Consider the following 18,890-nt stretch of genomic DNA (forward strand, 5'->3'; position numbering starts at 1 on the left):
CGGGAGCTTCATCCTCCACATCTTCTTGAGCCCTTCTAAGCAATTTCATGTCATAAACTTTTGTCTTCTCTCTCATAGCTTGTGTGTTTTTTGTTGTTGTGAACTGGTGCTCTATTAATAAAACTGAAACAATCTTTCATTCTTTTCGTGGAAGTTTGTTCAGTGCATGACACGCATTTAGTTTCTATTTCACTCGTCTGTAAATTAATATCGGCTCCCTTACATTAAGCTGGAGGGAAATAAAGACAACAGATGCTGAAAAATGGCGACTAAATGAAGTAAAGACATTGTGTGAATACATTTTTATTAGTGCTCTGTGTAAGACTTTATAAATATAAAGCAGTACTGCAAGTCTCCTCTGCTGGAATGCATAAAAACGTGATTTTGTCTGGTACAACGGTAAAAGGATCATCATCTTTGATGTTGTACTCCAAACAACAAAAACTTTAATGTTCATTACATTTATGTCAAGTTTTCATGAAACCACGCAGAGTTGAATCACTCATCGCTCTGTGTCATCTCTCTAAGGCACTCCCTCACGTTATCCACCCTTTCAGGTGGAGCCTTCTGTATGGTCTGCTCCAGCAGCCGCCGTGCTTGATCCAGCCCTCCTACCTTAGGGGCGTTCTGGCGGAAGAGGTAGCCGCAGAGCTGATTGTCATGGCAGTCTGGAGAAAGCAGGCCACACAGAAAGCGCAGGAACATGTCAAAGTGACCCAGTGGGTGGTTAAAGGTTCGCACCAACGCACACTGGATCAGGCCTGCGATGGACTTGGTTTGTTCTTTGGATGCAAAGATCTTGGGCATGTGCAAGATCCCAGAGTCCAGGACGTTCTTCTCCTCTGTGCGAAACATTGTGAAGACATACAAAGCAGCCATGAACTCCTGCAAGAAGGAAGATAGAGCTTCTTAAAGCGTGATCTCTACAACATACAAGTTTTTCACATTTTTGTGTATGTCACAAGAAACAGTTGATTACAGTGGCTCCTCGTTTATCGCGGGAGTTACGTTCTAAGAGTAACCCGCGATAGGAGAAATCCACGAAGTAGCCAGTTTTATTTTTTTACAATTATTATAGATGTTTGAAGGCTGTAAAACCCCTCACTACACACTTTACACACTCAGACAGACACGAACATTTTCACACTTTTCTCTCTTGTTTAAACGCTTACAGTTCAAACCTTGGTAGGAAAATAAGTCCAGTATTATAGAATGAAACCAAACACACCCGCGGCTGCCTTTCAGGGCGCAAAACGTTTCGTCGACAGTGTTTGTTGGAGCAAACCTACAAACATACAGTGCAGCACTTCAGAGTCACACTGCTAGCGATCAAAGATTTATATAAATTTGACAAGCTGACCACATTCTGTACTGTACAGGAGACACGGCACGAGATTGATTAACAGTGGCCTGCAGCCAATCAGGACGCAGAACACAATGCGCTGTAAAAAATAAAAAATGCAAAATTGCACAAAAAAAATCAGTGAAACAGCGGGGCTGTGAAAGCTGAACCAAACACTGTTTCTGTGGTGGGTGGGTTGATCCCTGGCTGCTCCAGGCTGCATCCCAAATGCCTCGGGAAAGATGCTAACCCCCAAGTTCAGATCTAATGCTCTGCTAACCACTCCCTGCAAATATGATATAAATTAAACAGAAACAAACAGAAAATAAAAAATCTACACAAGGATGCTAGGGTAGCTGAAACAGAGGGAGAGATGGGAAAGTCTGCAGCTTCAACAGATCCCTACATGTGAAGTGTATGTTTGATATACTAGAAGGCGTGTTAGTGTGTAAGATGCAATGCAGCTTGAGTTGTGCTAGCTTCACTACCTTTATGGAGTCAAAGGCTACGTTCACACTGCAGGTCTTAATGCTCAATTTTTTTTGATCAAATCTGATTTTTTTTTCTGTCTGGTTGTTCACATTACAAATAAAATGTGACAGCAAACATGCTCTACTGTGAACAGTTCACGGCCCTCAAAGCAGCCCGCATGTGCAAAAGAAGACGTCACACACAATATGTCTGTGAAGGTTCTCAGTCATCCAGGTCATCGTAGTCTAAGGAGCTTGGAAAGAAAAGCGTCTGGACTTCTTTGAGTTGCTTGAAGACGTTTCACCTCTCATCCGACAAGCTTCTTCAGTTCTAAGGGTCAATGGTGGGGAGTCCCAGAGAGTCCCACACCAGCGAGGGAGGATAAGAAAGACAGACGCAACAGGCCTGTCTTTAAATCTGGGACTCCCCACCATTGACCCTTAGAACTGAAGAAGCTTCTCGGATGAGAGGTGAAACGTCTTCAAGCAACTCAAAGAAGTCCAGACGCTTTTCTTTCCAAGTTCCTTAGACGTCACACACAACGTGCTCCGTTTATGGAAGTAAAAATGGCGGCTACAGAGCAAGTAGGTGTTGTTGCAGCAGTCTATCAATTTCTGCACAGTCGTAACTGACATAATTTTGACGAATTAATTAGAGAAAGAAGGACACTGAGAAAACAGAGAGGGCCTGTGCTTTAACAATGGCCGCCATGCTTTCTCGTTTGTCTTCTCCGGCGCTGATAATTGGCGTCTGTCTTGTGTCAGTGACGTAAAAGACGGATTTAATGCAACATGACCATTCAAACAACAGTCGCTTTCTAAAACATCAGATATGTATTGGATTCAGTACCACATACGAAAGTGACCCAGATCGGATTTGTGCCGTTCACACTGTCATACCATGATGGGATATGGGTCGCATAGGGTCAGAAAAGTCAGATTTGATGCGCTTTCGCCTGCAGTGTGAACGTAACCTTAGACAGTAAAGTTTATGGGAAGGTTGATGTCCGAGCAACAGGAACCTGTGAAGAGAGCTTATGTCAGGTCTGTTTGAAAAGAATAAGCACGAACATGTTTACCTGGAAGGTGAAGTGGATAAAGGAGTACACTGTCCTCCCATTGGCAGCTGGGGCGGGGAGCGCAGTGCACATGCCGCAAAACACGGCCACCTCGTTCAAATTCAGGCTGTACTCCTTCAGATCGTCTTCATAGAACACGCTGGTATCCTTCTCCAGCATTTTCAAGGCCATCCTTCCCAACTGTACCACCAGGTTTTTATCATCAGTGGACCATTTCTGAGTGCAAAGAACACAAGAAGATAAAAACAAAGCTCTGACACCGAAAATAAGCTTTGCAGTTCCAGGGCAAATGCCTGTTCATCGGTCTTAATGGAAATAAACTGGGATTTGACTGTGTTTGATTTATTGCTCCTTTAAAGCTGGGCCACATCTGGACTTTTCTGTTTCAACAGCTCTTCTTTTCACAGCAGCTGCGATGTCATCCACTCTGCTGCTTTGGGACTGCAGCGTACACCCGACAGTCATACATTAACACTCAGTTACCGACAGTATAGACAGTATATGACCCATCAAAGTCATACTAAGGCTGTAACTTGGCCAGTTTAAAAACAAAGACAGTATATAAAAGATGGATGCATCCTCTGTGACATCACTTCAGAAACTCGTGTAATACACACTGTGGACAAAGCCGCTCTTTCTCTCCTAAAGCTAGCAAACTAGAGCAGCAGTAGTTTGCAGCAGGACTGGAAGCTGTTTGGAAATGAAACACAGACACGTTACCAGCTCATTTTCCCTCCTGTCATAGTAAAACTGCAGCCTGCGATTCATCTGGACCATCAAAATGTTGACGTAGAACGGCGTCAGTCTGGGAGGATCCTTCCCGTAGCCCCGGTAACGGTAGCAACGCTCGAACACCGTGGCCACCATCCAGCACACAAACGGGTGGCGAGCGGCCATGACAAGTGTGGGGAGGCGCTTAAAATGAGACAAGATCTTTGCTCCCAGATCCGTATCGCTCTGCCAGCGATTCTTCAGGTAGGACTCTTTCATGTCATCGCTGCGGACAAAGGGGGCAAACGGATTAACTCACAGCACTGAAACTAAATCACGTGCACACAGACGTCAGAAAGAATCAGCCGCCATACTTGAAGCCCTGGATTTCTGTGACCGCATCGATGAACTTGGAAGGTATCTGTGAGACAGCCCCCCGTCTGCCCAGGATCCAGAGGCGGGCGCCGCGGAGCACAGTGCCTCTGATGATGTTTACTACCAGGACGTCAGGATGTGCCGGAGTGTCGTTGTCATGTATGACTGGAGCATTCTGGAGACAGAAAAAGGAAACAGACAGAAATGCGTCTGATTGAGTCAGCCACTTATCTTAGCAGCCAGGTTTATTCCTGCTGGCTAAACCTGCTCAGTTACAAACAAGATCGTCACAAGTACTTTACTCCATCTTCATTTAACCTCCTAGGACCTGACCTCCACATGCGTGGACATCACATTTCCTTTAGAAATGTGTGGTTTCTTGCACATTGAATTTTGGTTTGTCCAGACCACAACACTGAATGTTGGGCCTGATATCCACTTACAGGGACGTTATGCTGCCACTGTTCTATCCAAATGTAAAACGAATGTCCTCGTGTGTGGATCTGATTTTTCTCAGAAACAAAAATCAGGTAAGAAAGAAAAAAAAAAAATCACAAAATTCTTAGTTTTTACATTCATCAGGTCCCAGTGACAGAGCTCAGGTCAGTAGGTTAATATAGCTGTGTCATGTCAGGATATCATTGCAAAAACAACGCCATGTGCTCCTAGCACACACAATGCCACTGCTCAAGCATCGTCCTCTGTGGGGAACATGATGCTGTTTTAGAAGCAGAACAGCTCTGCTGTGAATGATGCCGGTGACGTTGTGGGAACGAGATGAAGATGTGTTACACTGACACTACATATCAAAGATGGTTTGATGAGTGTGCAGCTTGTTGTGTGGTTGGAAGGAGGTGCTGCTGCTGTTCTGTTTAGTTAGTCTGAGAACAGGAAGTTAGTCTCACAGAATAAAAAGGGTTTTCACTCAAATCTTTAAATATCCAAGTGTGTTTGTTTCCTTTATGTGACTTGAGCCAATGATGTTAATAAGTCAGACATCAAAGTATGTGAATGGATGGGTTTACCTCCCAGTCCAAAGAACTCTGGTAACGATCAAATGAGTCCATTATGATGAGAAATTTACATTCGTCCTCCTCCAGGAAAGGCTTTACGTCTTTGCAGTCAGAATAAAAATATTCAATGATTTCCATGATGGACATCGTCTGAGAAGGAGGGAGGTGTTTGTTTCGCAGGACCCACAAAGATCTGAATGAAAGTTTGATGACAAACTGGATATCCTGGATAGAAAGAACAACAGAAAAGCTTTTGGTAATGAGCGAAACACAGGAACAGTAGCACAGCTCGTCTCTGCTGCAGCTGGAAAACCAAATACTGGCGAATCAAACCAACTACGCTGTGTGCTACTGCAGTGCTCAGGCTTCACACAGTATATAAGATGATAAAAAGGGAAATGTAGACAAAATATTGTGTAATTCCAAATATCAAACACATCTAGAACTCACACTGGCTTTCATTTATGGAACGAGCTAATTACAGCCCCTAACCCAGCATTCAGGAGGATGAATGGATGGATGACATATACAAAAAGTTCATTCCCCTTACAGCTGTTATCAGAGTGAAACAGACCGAGTGAAGCTGCTGGGATTTCTGTGTTCTTTCAAAGTAACTGCTAACGCTCTTCATGTATCAAGTGCACGAGACTGGAAAATAGTTCAAACAGTGAGCTCCTGCTGGAGTGACGGTATAACCACGTGTTTATCCACAGCAGGGTCCAACCCGAACGCTTTTTCTTGTCAGGACTGGCCTGAGGCGCTCATTGGGTCAGGATACGCAGAATGTAAAGCATAAAGGCTCAGAGAACTCAGACCTCCCCACTCAGGACCAGCCCAGAACACACCCTGCTGTGGCTTTACTGAAGCTGTGATTTGTAAACATCTCACCTTATTGGCCCGTTGTTCGGCCCAATCCAGGCAGAATTTTCCCACACACACACTCATGCCAACTCCTGGAAGCCCTGTGGTCACCAGCGTCCTCACCGGAGTGCCGTCATCTTTCTTTAGTCGGATCAAATTGTTCAGTCCAACAAAGGTGTCAGGGCTGGGGACCGGGACAGGGGACGCAGGTGGTCGTAAATCATGGGTGGGATAAATTCCTCCACAACCAGAGGTGGAAATCTCCGGCTCCACAAAGACCTTGTCTAGAAAGTTCTGCTTCCCAGCTTGAATGACTCCCTCCCGGATGACTTGATGGTCTCTGAATAAAGCCTGCTGCAAGCGGAAACGCATCAACGCTGTGTCGGAAAAGATATGGAGCAAAGTGAGAAAATGACATGTAGGAAAGAAAGAAACATTCAGTCCTTCAGGTACGTGTTGTCTAAATTCTGAGAGCTAAAATGAGATCATTCATCATCATTCAACAACACATCGCCTACAGGGGAAGTAAGAGGTTAAATCCAGGACGTCACACAATCTATTTACAAGTCAAGAAGCTTGCAGACAGAGCAGGGGTGTCCCACCCCAGGCCTCGAGGGCCGGCATCCTGCAGGTTTTAGATCTGACCCTGGGTCAGCACACCTGAATCACATGATTAGTTCATTCCCAGGCCTCTGGAGAACTTCAAGACATGTTGAGGAGGTCATTTAGCCTTTAAATCAGCTGTGTTGGATCAAGGACACATCTAAAACCTGCAGGACACCGGCCCTCGAGGCCTGGGGTTGGACACCCCTGAGACAGAGGTCAGAGAATAGATGTTCGAGTGTCGGCAGACAGCAGGAGCATCAGAGTTGCACATCGAGCTACAGCAACTTTCTTATTTGTGATGATTGGAGCAGCAGATGCTTTGTAATGGCATGAAAATATAAAATGTCGTTTCATTTTACACATGAGTAACCCTGCTAGTATATGAATTGTTGAGCCATGGCCAAAAACAATTATATTGTCACTCTGACTTAAACAGTCTCATCTCTGACACAGCGACCACAGCGATTCTGAAGTAATCCCATTGAGGCTTCCCAGAGCTGTTCCCGCAGATATTGGATGTCATTTGCCGTGAGGCATAAAAGCACTTTGACCCTTCTTGAAACAGAGACATGAACATACTCTGCTGATGGTGCTGAAACCTCCTGAAAGCCCACGCACTGTCCGCTCACCTCTCTTACACATGTTTGACAGCTCCTCTGCTTCTGGCTTCTTGTTGATACGTTCCAGATTTGTTATTGTGCGAGTCAGAGCTTGATCTTGTCCTGCAGAGCACAGTTTGCATCCAAAATAAAAAGCAATAAGAATGTGTGACACAAGTGTCCATCACAGCAACGACTGTTTCAGCTGTGAAATAAACTTTTACACCAAAATCCCCCCACAGCTGTAAAAGACTGGTTGGCAGCTGTTGCTCCTAAGCGTGGCCCAGCCAGTGATTAGGCTCCGGGAAACACCTTTCCACACGCAGGTTTGGATTTTTCCCCATAAACTCCTTCATTTAGAAACTGCTGCTTTAGTTTACTTGTGTTGTCTGTTTGACATTTCAACTTGTTTGATGAGTTGAAACATTTAAGTGTGACAAACACACCAAATAATAGGAACTCAGGAAGAAGGCAAAGACTTTTCACATCACTGTAGGTGGCACAGCTGTGCTTCCTTACCGAGGACCTCCAACAGCCGGTCTACAAAGTCCAGTATGTCTCCATCGTACATCTGGTTCAGCTTCAGGTCAGCCTCCCACTGATAAAACCACGACTTGAATTTCATCATTTCTTCCCAGGACAGCTTGGTCAGGGTGCTCTGAATATTCTACAAATAAAGAGCACCTTATGAAAACACAACTTAAGACGATGTCTTGTCTTGCTGAATGCTCACGTACTCAAACCCATGGACATGATTTATCAATAAAACTTGTAACAAAACGGCAAAGTTGCTCTGAAATTTGTCCCTCGACTGCCAAATGGACTATCGGGATTTGTTCCACCCTGAATGTTTCATGTGTGCGCCCACTGCAGGAGCCTGCTCTGCAGGACTTCACTCTCAGGCGTGTTTTGGGCAGAAAGATGAAGTAACAGCAGAACAAGTGGAAAAGTCTCAAATGGACTGATTGGGTGTTTCAGGGTTTTCTGGCCCCGCAGACCTCTGACTAATCCAGAGAAGCTTCATCTGTAGCTTTCTCTGACTCTGTGTCAGCCCCTGTGTGTATGGGACAGCTGTCACACACACCTGCAGCTGTGACCAATCACAGCCAAGATGTAAAACGTCTTTATAACCTGAGGAAACATGACGGCTGCTGTTTGTCATTGTGGCACTGATCTTCATCACACTGAAAATGCAGACAGACGTCTGAAGGAAAAGCCTCCTGACAGCAACAAGTTCCAAACACTTTGGACAGAAAATGGTGATTACACTGTGTTATTCAATGAAAACGTCTTTAGCGTGGACACCAAGCGATAGCTTCAGTAAAGACAGACAGGCTTTGTACCAACCCTAAAGACATGAGGCAGATCCTGTTCTGGGTGCAGCCTGCCGGGCTGGCTGTTCTCGTCAGGCATTGGATCATCTGGTTCAATGGGCTCAGGCGGTTCTGGAGAATTAGTTATTAAATACTCATCTTCTTCCTCATCATCTTCATAAAAGTCCAGATCAACAGAGCTGGGAGACAACCAGAAGCACAGGGTAGAGTCAGAGACTGCTGCAAACACGGTTATACAGCACGCATCCTGCCTGACCCAACACTGGTGAACAAAGTGTGGTGGATTTCTATAAATATCACTCTTTGGCTCTTCTAATAATAACGTTTGTCAACAACATTTGTTTTTTTTAAGTTTAATGTGTTTGAAAAACAGAAGACAAACCAGCCCGGGTCCATCGTCATGTTAAACTGAAACAGTGTGTGTGTGTGTGCGTGCATACGTGCGTGTGTGTGTGTGTGCGTGTGTGTGCGCGCGCGCGTGCCACCTGGTATCAATGACCACAGCTCCGGGCGCTCTGGTCTGCTGCGTGGTCATGGTGTACAGGGTTTCTGGAGAGTCGGAGCGATCCTTGATCTGTATCCTGGTCAGTATGAAGAACAACAAGCTGTAACAGGCTGCAGCAGCTCATATCATCCACACCTGCCATCCTCTGTAACTCTAACAGGATATTCAAATGTACCAGATGAGCTGCTGTAAAATGACTGCCCTGCTTTCAAAAGCAGAAAAAGAATTATTGTCACTTCTGTGTTGCTGAGCATTGAAGAACAAATCCAGAATGGCTTGTGGCAGCGCCCCCTGGATAGAAACAGCGCAGGTCCAATCCACGACATTTTTTAAAAACTCTGTACTTCGTTAGCCTGTATTTAAACATGACAGTGAAGTTGAAGCCTAATCCTAACAGCAGGATCAGCTGTGTTTAGCTGCACTGTCTTGTGCATCGTGCTGACTGTGCAAACTTTCTTGCAGCTCAGACAGTGGACAGGCTTCATTTTTAATACGGGCAATTAACTGGAACTAAGGGTGGCAGGCTAACTGTCCCAAAAACACACAGCAAAGAGCAGAAGTCTACAGACTGAAACTTCAAATCAGATAAAACACTCAGGACCAAGTACCCTGTCCCTGTGGGAGCTCTCGGTTCAGGTAGTTTTGCTACCACGTCTGCAGCTTCCTGCTTCTCCTCCACGTTGTCCTCCATGTCGTCACTCTCGCTCTTCATTGAACCGTAGCTGGACGGTGGCCTTTTCCACTTCTCCTTCTCCTCGTCCTCCTCATCCTCTCTCTGGAAAATGCTGGGTGAAGGAAAAGAAAGTTTTAGTGTGCACCTGACTGTTTCTTAAACATCATTCTTCTCACATATATTCACTCATATTAAGTTTTGGTTGTCTGGCTGTGACAGAGAGGTGTAAAGGTAAACATTTTTTTCTGAATTGCCACGTTGCTTTCTGAAAGACGCGCCTGCACTTACTCGTTATTGTTTCGTTACTACATTATTGGCTCCCTCGTCAGCCACTTTATGTTTTCCTCCTCTGTGTTTCAGATTTCTGTGACCGAAGCTAAACTCGCTCCATCACATCCCAACTGGCTCCAACTTAAACAAATTAATTCCTGATGGTGCTAAAGGCTGTAATACTAAAGCCAACAGGATGGTAAAGAACAGCAGACAGTATGAGAGCAGAGGGATGTTCAGAGTAGCTTTAACAGCTTTTTCAAATTCTAAATGTATGTGTAGCTTATGGCATTGAAACATGAAACATGATGTGCACTACTTTGTTAGTTCGGTGCTGCACAGCATACAGTTGTGTTCCTTTGCAAAGGACGGCCCAGTGCATCCAGGTGCAACAAAGGGAGCAGTGAACATGTTTCTGGAGCACTCACAGCTCTCCTGGATCCATGACTGGATCCATGACACAGTGACACATGCAGGAAAAAGAAGTCTGACTGGAAATTCATAGACTAGTTTTCAGCAAAGATGGCGGTTGGCCCACAACTGCCTCCCTGAAGTTAACAGCAGAAACGTGAAACATCAGCCAGTCACAGTGACGTGACGTTTACTTTCCTCGCTCGCTGTAAACGCGGATTTCACTCGCTTTCTTGAACTCTTGCCCCCTGTGTCCACACAGCTGGGCTCTTTCTTTTCACTTGTCTCTGCTGTGACAGGGAAAAGGTCACGCAGGAAGAGGCGTGACGGGGGGGCTCGCTGCATACCTGATAGTAATAAATGCGTGTTAACACTTGAGTCAGAGCTGAGTGGTCTGTAGCGCACAAGGAGAGTAAACTACGAGGTCCCGTCGGAAACACTGCTTCTCTCCTGAAGTCGCACACAAGCTGGGAAGATAATGACAACACCCACCTTTCGACCTCCGTGTCCGGGTCCATGTTTGTGGTTGGAGCAGACTGGCACGGCACGGAGCTTAGGCGGCTAAATGTTGCAGCACACAGTTACTTTAACACGAAAACAAGCCCACCGGCCTGCCGCGCTGATTAAGCTAAACTATACCACTTCCAACTTTCGTTTTCGACTCGTTTCCTTCCGCGAGCAAAGTGCAACGCAAACCCTAAGACTTCCGGGACAGCTTTTCGAAATAAAACCATGATCGTCGTTAGATACGAGTATATTTTAGAAAGCTACGTGTGTATGAAAACAGACACCACGGGCAGTGCTCGGGGCTGCAACACCACTGCTGTAGACCGCAGAGCTGCGCATGATCTTAATCACGGTCATAGAGCAGCTCAGATGTTAGTTTGAGACATATTCGGGCTTCATAAGTTAGTCCATCCATTTTTATTGTATTAATTATTAGTAGGATTTTTGAATAAGGTTAAAATAATCCCAAATAGTAGAAAAATCAGATTAATACAAAAAAAATATTTCAATAACATAAGCATAATATTTATTTGTAACATTTAAAGCTATTGTTAGTGTTCGACATGACAAACGTGGACCTGAATGAGCTCCTCATCTAAGAGAGATGCAGTGTTATGTTGTGAGAAAAGCACAGGGCAGCTTAAATCACCATCTTTTCAGTGTTCCAGGGTCTCCTCTAAAGAATTGTCTTTACAAGTTCAAGTGTACCACTTCCTACTTTATTAGGCAGATCTGTAAAATCCAGTGTTGTCTGTACATTAGTAATTCATATCAGTTCTTAGCAGGTCAATTCAAACATTATTTTCTGTTTATTTTCTATTGTTCTAATGTCCTCATAAACACAGGACGGGCAAACTGTTAATGCATGAAAACACTGCAACACAAAAGTCCAAAGATGACTTTTTGCGGGGACTTTTCCAAGCCCTAGCAGGAAAACAAACTAAACAAAGGTGCAGCACAATGTCAAGGAATTGGCACATCTGAAGCCGTTAGACTTGTTTGGGAGAAATGTTTGTGCAACCACATTTTTAGCTGGTTTGTGGTACCACAGAGGATCCAGTTTTACCACCACAGTGTAAGACTGTGAAGTGAGCTTACAGCAGTCAACTACAGTGCAGGCCCTCCTTTCTTTAGGTCTGGTTTTCAGTGAGCCAGACTTACTTGTTATCTTTGAAAGTTTTCCAGGCTTTCTTTCAAAGCTTTGCCTTTGGAAATTGACTTTTTTTTTCTAACTGATTGCAGTCTAGTCTTTATAACATTTCGTTTGTGCAGAGGCGGAGGCAGACATTTGAAACACCAAAAGGTAGTATGCATGTGGGATTGGGGGGGGTAGAAATGACTGAAAGATTCATTGGCTCTGTTTTGAGTTTTGTTCAAAAAAGAATGACTTCATATAGGGAAAAATATATAACACATATGCAGGACACCTTAAACTAGTTTTTTAATAAGCAGCAAGGCAGAACAAAATCAGGGCTGCATCAAGACACAGGGACTAAACCCCAATTCAACCAGACCCAGAACTGATCCGGAATTAAAACAGGACTACAACAGTTCAAAATCAGGACTACTGAGGATTTAACCAAGACAGAACTAGAATCAGAACTAGATGATAGTAGCACTAAAAATCATCATAGACCTGCACTACACTTATTTTTTAATTCTGCCAAAGTCCACTATTTAGATTGAGAAAAATGTATATAATTATTTAGCCTTGTTGTGCAAACAAGCTTGCAGAACTTAATAAATATAGAATTTGAAAAAGAACAAACCCAAAAAGAAACACTAGGTACGAGATACATGAGTACCTATGATACAGTGATACTTTTGGTAAACAACCATTTGACTAACATGTGGGTCTCACCTGCTCATGTTCATCTCTGTTCTGTCCTCATTCTCCTCTCTCTCCCTCTTTGTGCTGACAATCATCAAATATACAGTTGAAGCCAGATATTTACAAACTCTTCAGATAAAAACACAAACACTTTTTTAATTGTAACATCAAATCAGACTAAATGTTTTTTTTTATATTGATAAATATAAAAACTTATTTGTTAACTTTAAGAGTAAAGAGAGAAACTATCTGTATTTCTTAATTGCAAATGGCACCAAATTGTATTCAAAATTGAGCCACACTTATGGAGCTCCACAGTTCTTTTCCTGGTGTTTTGTTTGACATCTCTTGATTTTCCCATGTCACAGAAACAGGCTTTGTGTTTTGCCTTATATGCATCCACAGGTGTGCCACCAATTTACTCACATGGACTCTACTAACCAATCAGAAGCTTCTTCAGCTCAGAATGGAATCATCTGGAGTTTTCTTATTAATTAACAATAAACTTAGTGTATATGTACTCCTAAATTTGATGAAAGTAATAAAAAATAGACAGCTCTGTCTCTCTTTATTCTGACATTTAACTAATTCAAAAGATATTTCAATATTTATCCAAAACAAAACAAGTTTACTCTAAATTGAGGGATAGTCCGGAATAACATCTGTGGGCGCAAATTGGATGACATCTCGGGGAGGCACACTGCCGTGAGTTCTCAGAAATCGGCTCCTTGAGCACAAGAAATGACAAATCACAGAACGCAAGTACGGCGAAGCTCGCAGCTCTCCAACGGGAGATTGAGAGACCAGTGTTGGACTGTAGAACTGCTTTGAAATTCATATGAGTTGTTCGCACTAAAGTAAAAACCACCATCACTTATGCGGATACCCCTTTGGCGCCAGCTGCAAGGCTGGAGCTGAACAACACCCTGATAACGACTGTGTTTAGTCTGTTCCTTCCCATTCCATGCAAGGCCACCTGGGTTGGCTGGAAGACTGTTTACTTAGCCTAGCAGGGCGAAGGACACTGTCTCAGCTGAACTCTGGACACGCACACGTATACACTGATATGCACACTCTCATCCCCCCTCCCTTTCCAAACGCCTTCGATGCTTATTCCCTTCCGATGCTGACGGGGATCAAGGAGACCAGCGCACGCAGGCCCGGATGTACTGTCAAATTCAGCTGTCTCTCATCCTTTACCCACCCCTGTTGCTTGTCATGTGTTTCTTTGGTGTATTAAGAGTTTTTTTTCATGTGCTATGTGCAGAGGTGTTTTTTTCTGTTCTCATACTGATCTCCCTGTCGGAGCTCAGTCTGGGGGGAGTTATTTTTTTCTCTTTATCTTTCCTCATGTGGTGCATTTTCCATTGTTATACTTCTCTGACCTGTCTTCCCCATGTGATGTTTTGTGTAATGTATGTATGGTCGGAGGGTAAGATGGCGCCGCCATTGAGTGCAATAGGTCGGCAGCCTTATGAAATTTCCCCTTGTGGGACTAATAAAGGTATAAAGGTATATCATATCATATCATGTTGTACAGTAAAAAAATGTTCTTGTGTTTTCCATAAAGTGTATGTAAATATCTGGTTTCAGCTGTGAATATACTGCTGTGTATTGAAATTCCTCTTGTTTTGCATAGAAATATACTGAACAACATACAAAGCATAATATATAAAATAACATCTACCAGAGTTTTTTCTTTGAAAGAAGCCCCTTATGTCCATTCTTGTATATCAGTACGTTACTGAAACCTATTTATTTAGCTGTGGAGGGTAACAACTGAGAATATGAAATAAACACACATGTAAACTAAGACTCACTAAAGCAGACCTTCCCAAAGTGTGGGGCCCGCTCCCTAGGGGGGGTGCAGAGCCATTGCGGGGGGGGATGAAAAGGGGGGGGGGACAATGCTTGGACACTGCTAGCACGGCGCCCACACAAACGCAAAGCAGGAGATGAAGCATCGCTGAATATGTTTCCAAACCAACTTCATTCTAAGCCAAAGACTAGAAAATATGGTGAAGCATATCTGCCCTTTGGTTTCACCTGCACAATTGCCAAGGTAGGTCTCCCTGCAGAATTGGTTTTCCCTGCATTGGGAGCACTCACCTGGCTCTACAAATCACAGACAAACAGTGTTAGTTCACAAACACTTGTTGTAATGACTAACTACTCCTGACATTTTGGAGATGTTAGCTCTTTATACAGTAAAGTTACAGTAGAATACAAATACCATCGGGCTGATCCTGCCACAATTTGTTGCCCCTGTCTATCACGGACAAACAGGATCCCACAGCTGTTTATGTTTTTAAACCCATTTTGCACAGAGAGACATTTTTTGAAAAATGTATTGATAGCAATGTTGAATATTATTACACAGGAAAAAACCCAACTACACGTAAAATAATTACACCATGATGCTTCTGCCTTTGTAAATAGAGAGACAGTAACTGCGTGTGTATATGTAAGCGTGTAAAACCTGCAGATAGAGAAAAAAATGTTAATCTGACTATCTGCCTTTCTGCAATTCATCTCATGTAAACAATAAAGTGGCGCACAGCGTGACATGAAAAAAGGCGCATACCTTTGACGTTGCGTGACGAACTCTGTATTCCTCTCCACACTTAAACGGCAGAAAAGGAGTTTTAAAAATCTCAGTTTTCGGTGATTTGAAACGCTGTTTACGTGTGGACACAACAGCTGCGTTTTCAAAAATACCCGTGTAGGTGTGGATGTAGAGTAAAAGAGTTAGTAGTTTATTTTATTACTGCCTGTAATATATTGCAGATTACTTGTATTTGCTTAATTGTTTGCTAAATGTTTGAGGTGTGAAATAAACCGCGATGGAGCAAAATATGGGTGTGTGTGGCTGGAAAATGTGTTTGTGCGTGCGTGCGTGTGTGTGTGTGTGGGGGGGGGGGGGGGGACATTTTTCTTGTAAAACAAAGGGGGGCCCAGCAAAAAAAGTTTGGGAACCACTGCTCTAAAGAAACAGCATTGTTGTTCGGCTTTTCATTTCGCCATTTGTTTATTCACTTGAAGAGCAAGTAACGTAATATGGGTCAAGTGACCCACTTGATATCAATCTTTCGTGATACATCGTCATATTTACATTATTTGTACAGTACAAATGATTTGCTTTGATACCTGGTCAAACTTCAGTTCTCCTCTGTCTGCCTAGCTCCGTTTCTCCAACAGCGCACTCGCAGGCAGCAGCTCCCCCCGCCCCCTCGCTCAATCGCTTAGTGCCTGAGCTGGGATCATACCAATATTAGGGGGGATTTATGCACAGTCGTAAACTTCCACAGGGTGCACTATGTGCTTCGAATACTGTGTGTAGTCTTTTGTTTTATACAGTTGTAAGCCAGGCATCTAACTATGAAAAAATTACACTCCAAGAGACCCCGGGTTTCTGAAAAAACAACCCGGGCTTAAGCCCAATAACCCCCCCCCCCCCGCCACTGCTCAAGTGTCTGTCTAATGTAAAACTTAGCAAAAAAAACAATTGTAGATTTTCAGGCATGTTTGTTACAGGCGCCTGCTCAAGAATAAAAGATGGTCATACCATAATATTGCCTTTCAAGCTAACTGTCGGAAGTGTACAGCTGTATTTGCCTTACATGCTTTCCCCCCATTTGTTTGTACGTTTCAGTAAATTTCGGCACTTCCCAGTTTCAACAGCACAAAGCTGTCACGTGGTGCTGGTATGCTGGTAGAGCCACCTGCGATGTTTACAATCCGGTTGTTCAGTCTGACGTCACTAGCCGTGTCTGGACCTAAACTCCGCTGCAGGTCCATATATCAAATGATCACTGTGGCATTACTGAGAGTTATTTCTAACACTGGAAAATAACTCAAAATGTTAGAAATATTCCAGTGTTAGAAAATCAGCACTGCTCAGTGTTAGCCATTGTTAATCTTCAAAACTGACTAGGTTACTTTTAAACATATAACACTGTCAAAAGTGTTAATTTAACACTCAACAGTGTTGTATTTTACACTCAGAGGTGTGGACCCATATAGACACTCTCTAGTGTTAATTTAACACTGGAGATTTTGCTGTGCACTCTCCCCCGCACTCGTTTTTTGTTTTTTTGCCTGTCCTGTTTGGCTCTTTTGCCATCAGAATTATTGTCTAAAGGTGAGGAAAGATGCCCAACGGATTTACTTTACCAAATTGACCATCCCAGCCTTGCCGTAATGGTCTATTTGATTCACCATTTATTGTTTATTTTATGAATTTTTTTTATTTTCACTTGCTAGATACGGGACAGACTTGAATGAGGAAAAGAAAAGGGAGAAAGGAAGAGGGGGGAAAAACAGCAGAGAAGAGGGACGGGGATAAAGGGCAAAAAAACAAAAACCAACTAAATAAGCAGACAAAAAAAATACATATATCAATCACCTGGATCACCTGTTGAGAAAGAAAAAAGAAAACAAGCAGAAGAAAACGAGAGCAATACAATAAACAACATCACGATGATATATGGGAATATAACAGTAAATGCTAAATATTAAACATTATTGTGCAGCACGTAATATCGACAGCGCACAGTGTGCTTTGAGGTAGGAGCCAAAAAGGGTGTAATTTGTGTGTGTGATCACCCATGTGTACACCTGTGAGCATGGATGCGTTCGTTTTTAACCCTAGAACACTATCGCTGGGTGATTTACACCCGAGAAAATAGATTTACATGATTTCTCTCTCCTGCAGCTGTTTGCGTGTCGAGGAGCCTGTGCCTTCACCAGGGAAGTCTCAAATGTCCCAGGAATGAGTGGACCAAAGACCAGCTTTCCAGAGTCATTATTTTGTTTTAGGAGTTTTATTTTTCATTTTGTTAGACATGGCACAGTTGAAAGTAAAAGAAGACCACTCTAATTTGTCATGTGTTGTCATATTTTCATATATTTGATTACTTTTCATTGGTTATATTATATCGGGTAAAAATCACCCGGCATTAGTGATCGTGTTACTATTTATAGCGATAGTGTTCTAGGGTTAAAAGGTTGCTTCATGTAATGATCTGCTAGAGGGTGTGGGGAGCCACAGCCCCGTCCACCAGGGCATGAAGCAGGTATGGAGGAGATCAAAACTCCAGACATCCAGAGGCCCCCAGAACACAAGAGACCAAGGAAGACCAACAGAGGGGCAGCCGCGCCACTGTCCCAGAAAGAGCTGAGGAGAGTCCCAGATGAGGGGTCACTCAGCAGCCGCGGAGCAGAAGCCAGGGGGGGTTGCAGTGACGTGCCTGTGAGCTCCGCCGGCAGCCAGCTGTGCCAGAGTGACCGAGCCCCAGACCGAGAGGCCGAGGGCACCCCACCTCCGAAGTGGCCCGAGCGAGCCCCAGGCTCCAGGCCCCGATAAGCAGCCACCAAGGAGTGAGCCGGTGTGTACCTGGGCGCCCATCCCCGGACACAAAGAACCACCAATGCACCGATGTCTGAGGGCGTCTGCCACTGGCAGGGGAAGTGGTGGGGGGAGATAGGCCTCCATACCTTAGAGCAGGGGTGCTCAATACGTCGATCGCGATCGACCAGTCGATCGCAAAGGTAGTATTGGTAGATCGCATGGCATTAAAAAAAAATAGATGCCAGCCTATCATCCATCCCGTCACTTGATTGATACAGGGAAGCCAGTCAGATGACAGCAGATTTTTTCTGACGCTTAGGTCGCTGCGCATGCGCAAACAGCGGCGCGAAGTGTAGTAAAACTGACAAGCTAGTCAGCGAGTTAACTCCAATTTTTAGCTCTCGGTTTTTTCTCTTAAACCTGGCCGTCAGCAGCTACTGTCCGGACTATGCATCCCTGGCTGATTCAATTCAGTGCAAGTCATCAGAGTAAACTCAGGTAATGACAAAAAATTTACATAGTTAATTGTGTTGTGAAATATTGGATATTGCGGTTATGCATGTATATACATTGTAGATATAAAGAATCCTCAATATATTTATAAATAAGTATATGTTTTGGATTTTTGTAGTGGGTAGATCATTTTGACTTGGTCGTTTTATAAGTAGCTCACATGTGGAAAAAGTGTGAGCACCCCTGCCTTAGAGGGCCTGAGATGTCCCAGGAGAGGTGGCGTCTGATACCCAACCTGACATATAGACACAGACATACAGGCACACACAGATACAAACATCCATTCCCACCCTCATGCTCTCATATGCAATTACTCAACACTCAACCGACAGACATAGAGAGACTATAGCTGTGTCCCGAAACGTCGGCTGCATCCTCCGGAGGCCGCATTTGAAGGCCGATTACGTCACAGCCAGGCGACGAAGGCTGTCCCAATTCGT

At 43.9% G+C, this 18,890-nt stretch overlaps 1 protein-coding gene and 1 long non-coding RNA gene across 2 annotated transcripts in view; both read right to left on the minus strand.

The window, feature by feature from the left end:
- Positions 1 to 18,890, minus strand: part of LOC146645559 (uncharacterized) — a 162,869-nt gene that overhangs the window by 137,639 nt on the left and 6,340 nt on the right. The window lies entirely within an intron of this gene.
- nlrc3l (NLR family, CARD domain containing 3-like) lies at positions 288 to 11,026 on the minus strand. The gene is made up of 12 exons (XM_085393775.1): positions 10,742 to 11,026; positions 9,504 to 9,680; positions 8,876 to 8,971; positions 8,404 to 8,569; positions 7,576 to 7,723; positions 7,087 to 7,179; positions 5,879 to 6,228; positions 5,003 to 5,215; positions 3,977 to 4,152; positions 3,612 to 3,888; positions 2,892 to 3,107; positions 288 to 885 (listed from the first exon to the last, which is right to left on the minus strand). The coding sequence occupies exons 1-12, from the start codon at positions 10,765 to 10,767 to the stop codon at positions 499 to 501; spliced, it is 2,325 nt and encodes a 774-aa protein (XP_085249901.1). The 5' UTR covers positions 10,768 to 11,026; the 3' UTR covers positions 288 to 498.

This window comes from Rhamphochromis longiceps, linkage group LG20, assembly GCF_057381845.1.
Source record: "Rhamphochromis longiceps isolate RC_006_pf linkage group LG20, R_longiceps_female_GT1.1, whole genome shotgun sequence".
Classification (NCBI taxonomy): Eukaryota; Metazoa; Chordata; class Actinopteri; order Cichliformes; family Cichlidae; genus Rhamphochromis; species Rhamphochromis longiceps.